This window comes from Oculina patagonica, chromosome 2 (genome assembly GCF_052425735.1).
Source record: "Oculina patagonica isolate OP01 chromosome 2, crgOcupat, whole genome shotgun sequence".
In the NCBI taxonomy this organism is placed as follows: Eukaryota; Metazoa; Cnidaria; class Anthozoa; order Scleractinia; family Oculinidae; genus Oculina; species Oculina patagonica.
Window position 1 is genome coordinate 4,511,974 of NC_135759.1, and position 4,851 is coordinate 4,516,824.

At 36.7% G+C, this 4,851-nt stretch overlaps 1 protein-coding gene across 1 annotated transcript; it reads left to right on the top strand.

Annotated features, from left to right (window-relative positions):
• The first annotated feature begins 1,102 nt into the window (after positions 1–1,102).
• LOC144641731 (adenosine receptor A3-like) lies at positions 1,103–2,487 on the top strand. Its single transcript, XM_078500761.1, has one exon. The coding sequence runs from the start codon at positions 1,143–1,145 to the stop codon at positions 2,049–2,051; it is 909 nt and encodes a 302-aa protein (XP_078356887.1). The 5' UTR covers positions 1,103–1,142; the 3' UTR covers positions 2,052–2,487.
• The last annotated feature ends 2,364 nt before the right edge of the window (positions 2,488–4,851 follow it).

Below are 4,851 nucleotides of genomic sequence, written 5' to 3' on the forward strand. Positions count from 1 at the left end.
AAAAATTTGTCCGGACCCGTGTAAACGGGGCCTTAGACTCTGGTTAGCCATAGTTAATGGAGTCGTCGTCTAAACCTCGATTTACCCTTAAACCACGTCTAACTTAGGCTTCGTTTAAATAATCGGTCCTTAATGTTCTTTACACACGCAGTACATTTACTTTTGTACAAAATTAATAGTACAGTTGTTAAATACAGATCCAGAAAAATTCTGTACCTTTCACCATTCTCTTTGCACACTTCTTCGGCAAATTTAATCAGCCAAAAGTTCAATGACTCAGCCGTCGTACTGGTTATGTCAGTGTCCAAGCATTGCACTTTAGAGTTGTCAGTTCTGAAGGCGCAAGGCTCGATTGCTTGACTTCGGTTTTTCCTACCATTCTGCCATTCTCGAAAAATTTTCAAGGACCACTTTGTCGCTGCCTATGTTGACTTTGGGGTAGCACTTTCTAATAATTTCCTCTCTTCCTCGGCATTTTTGGGCTTCCGAAAAGCCCTGGAAGTGGACGCCATGTCCTCTTCGTTCAGTTCAAAACACGTGTAAGATTTGATTTTCTTGCATACTTATTTTCTACGTAATATTTTTTCGTATGCTAATTTTCAACGCCACAGAGGCATCGATGATATGAACTCTATTGGGACACGCTTATTTAGGAATGTCTTTGAAGCCGTTCAATAAACTCGCAGATCGTGCTTCATCAAGTCTAAAACACTCGGCTGCGCCTCGTGCTTTAAACTTGATAAAGCACTCCTGCTTGTTTATTAAACATTACTTTAATGCTCAGAAGTGCAAATATAACCTGGTCAGTAATGTTTTCTTATGCATCTCTCTTGTAAAAATTGGTTTACTACAAAATAAATTGAAAACACTGAATGCGAAATAAAACTAGTCCATTTTGATATAATCAGCTTCTAGAGCTTTCAGAGTTTTGTCGAGTATTGTTTCCATAAATTATGTATTTTGTTATGGAAAAGATATTTAACTGAGACAAATCTCCAACTAGCAATTAATATTCAAAGCCTTCTTTTAATTAAAATTTGATTGACAGAAGGTTTAATTATTGCCTTTCTAAACAATAATATACGAATTATTTATCAGTGTCTTCAACGCAAAAGGCAGAGCTTCAGAATTGGCTTTAAGTTATGATGGCCGAGTTAAACATGTCAAGTCAAGCTTCATGTGTCATGGAGATACCGTTACTTCTGTTGCTTGAGGCAGACTTAGCTCTACTTATTAACGCTATCCTTAACAGCATTATTTCAGCTGCAGCCACAGTTGGAAATCTCTTGATTATTATCAGTATTTTGCGTTCTTCAACCTTGCATTCGACCGCAAATTTTCTTCTTCTCGGACTGGCTATGTCTGACCTTGGTGTTGGTGTCGTAGTGGAGCCGCTGTTCATCAATATTTTGCTCAGGCGTTACAAGGGTCTTCTGGTGAATTGCACGCTCGTGGTTATGTACAATGTTGCGTCTTCTTTCTTTGTAGTCGTTTCAATGTTTACCGTCACAGCCATTAGCATTGACAGATATTTAGCGATTCACTTTCATCTGAGGTATCCGGAGTTCATTACCACGAAAAAAGTAATTTATCTCCAGATCACCATTTGGACAACAAGTGGACTTTTGGCATTGACAAGGATGGCAGGTTTTCGTATCTACCTTGTTATCGGTATGGCTCTCATCGTCATTTGTCTTTCCTTGACGTGCTTTGCCTACAGTAAAATATTCATGGTGTTAAGGAGACACCAGGCACAGATTCAAATTCAAATGAGTACAGAGACAATTTCGAAAATGAAACAGTTACGAAATTCTGTTATCAACACGTTTTACGTGGTTTTTGCGTTTTTGGTTTGCTTTCTACCTTACTGTAGCTTGACAATAATAATTATTTTTAACTCAGGTACTCGGAGTAAGGATGTTATGTTACTTAATTTGTACGCCTCATCAATCATTTTATTTAACTCTTCTTTAAATCCTGTCATTTATTGGTGGCGTCGGCGAGAACTTCGGGAGACTGTTAAACAAACATTATTAAAACCATGCTGCTGAGACATAACATGCATAACCAACATCCCATTGGATCGAGGTAGAGCAAAGCTGTGGGCTCGCTATTTCGCTCCCTTTAATTTTAGACACACTTACATGTAAACCGTTGAAGAATGTTTTGCAAATGTAAGCTTAAATGCTTGTTCACTATTTCTTTTGCATGGCGAAACTGTAAAATATCTAACCCTTTAAGTCCCATTTGGTGTATTACGCCTTTACGAGAAGACTTTTTGTTGTATTCGGCCAAATAATTTTAATTTTTGGCATCAAAAATACTAATACATGGTCTTGGAAGGATGTAGAATCTGTAACCGACGTGAAATTGTAGAGATATGACCTTATTTACTGGTAATACACTTAAAGTAAGAAAACCCAAGTCAACTGATTTAGCTTTTCAGAAAACTATAGAAATCCTTCTTATTATTGACAGTAATAAAGGTTTTGCTTATCATCATCATCATTGTTTGATTTATTCTTTACTGATCCACACATTTTAAACAGCGTACATGGAGTTCAGGTCCACGCTCAACTGAATGCGATAGAAACATTCAGGAAATTATGAAGAAAAAAATTCATCATACAACAACAATTATGATTAATGAAAATACTATAAATGTATCGCCATCGTGTTTTGGGGAAAAAAAACCCTGCATCCACTGCAGGTATTTTTAAAAAATTTCAAATCATCACCTTAAAAATCGTTTTGAGTCGAACTTGCCAAGAATAGGCCTTTGGGCCCTGACAAGGCTCTCCTAAAAAACCTTGGTAACATATGTGTTTGTAAAAAAGGCCACGCATCAAAAGGAACAAACGAAAACTAAGACAATGATGTTTCATACACAACTGTATGAAAAGAATGACTTCCTTTAACCTTTTGGGAAAAAGTTTCAGAAATTTGACGCGATTTTGTGGTTAAATTGGCGAAGCTTTATTTTTTGCTTTGTTTTTAGGTCGAAGAGGTACCTGAATGCAAAATTCGGTTTCCCGGAGTTCGATTATTTTAGATTGGCATCTCTTCCATTGTTATATTTTCCAACTTTAATTTTAAAGATAACATCTGTCACCTGTCTTAAGCGAGCATTTGTTAAAAAAAATAATTTTGAATTTAATTAATTTGAGCTTTTCGTCGGTTTTGTTTACGTCGTGAATAGGTCGTTTGTAAGCTAAGGCGCTGGTAGTTGTTGACATTATTTCTGTTAAGAGGCTTTTGTTCTACATTAAGCTTGTGCATCAGCTTTATAGAGTTAGTAGTTGAAAATAGTTTGTACTGTAGTTTATGCATTCAGGAGAGTCCCAATCGATTCTGTGGTTAGTTTGTGTATAGCGTTGGCATCACCATTTTTCGTCGCTCGTTTGAGCAAACTCAGAGCAAACGCCTCTAACAAAAAAAAAAACAGGTGACCTATCAAGCTGGAGCTAACAAAATTAACAGCATAAAATGACTAGGGGTAGCGCTTAAGATACTTTAACTCTCGGTTAAGTTTATCTGTAATGTAAATTATGTGAATCTAAGTCTTCTATCGAATAAAGAAGCTCAGCCCAGTCCCCACGCGTTCTCTTTTTGGCGAGTGCGAGACGCAAAGCGAGATCCTATGTTGCAGTTTTTTCGCAAAATAATAAAAGAAAACCTTAAGTTTTATTTTGGTACGGATCGATGATGAGACAAAGCAAAGTTTCTTATTTATGTTCTGTTAAAATACTATTATTTCGGAGTAACTTTCATTAAAAAAAAATGGTCACCCTTTCCCTTTTGTGTTGTGTCCAGACCAATACCTTTCTTTACAGAGTACAAGATATACTTTTCGTTGCACGGGTGCCGAAGACTGTTAGACTGAAGGTATTTTAGCAATAGTCATAGCTGTTATCAATCACTGCAATTGGTATAAACGGGTATTTTAAATTGACTGTCGTTTCTATCAGGTGAAAGGGTTGTCAGCTTTACCCCTCATGCATTTAATAAGGTTGCCTGTTTATTTTATTTCTTTGTTCTAACAAGAAGAGATCCCGACCGATTCATTTCTGGGCCCCTCTCGCTTAGCAAAATGGTTACCAATCTTCTTTTCCCGAAGAAAAACGACAAAATTTGCTCTGGTTTTGAAGGGGGGTCATGTTATACGCTGGGCTAATCCACCATGTAGTGCCTTTGTCCCGAGGGAGGCAGGCTCTGCCGGGTTGGAACTCTTCCATATAAATAATAAATTAACCAAATTAAAGAAATGCTTCCAACAAGGAAGCTGGCCGTGCAAATTTTAATTCGGTTTTTGATTATTTTATCGATGGTGCAGAATGAGATCGTTTAGAAGAAACATGACGAACCCCTTTATAGGAACTTGTTAAGCAGTGATTTTGCTTCTAAGTCACCTGTTCCAATACGAAAGCCTGCACTTGTCGATGAATTGTTTATACACAATACATGACCTGTAAACCAGTGCTATACTGTGTTGAGAAACAGATCGTTGCGATTGTTAAAAGATTTATTTTGTTATCAAATGTAGAAAATTTAGCTGAGGAATGAAAGAAAAATATTCAAATTGAGCAAAATAGAGACGCTTTTCTATAATCCGCTGCAGTATTTGACCTTTTTTTAAGTCTTAACTTATTTCCTTGAACGATACGGGTTGATACGATTTTTCGACAATAGTCAAGTTAAAGAGTGAACAATAAAACACACACAATAGTTTTAAATGACTAAGGCCTTTTTTCAGGGTAACTTAAATAATTAATAACTGAGACGATATTTAGGTTGTCGGGAGATTTGTTTACAAGACTACAACCGTAGATTGGCCACAGGCTTATATAGCCA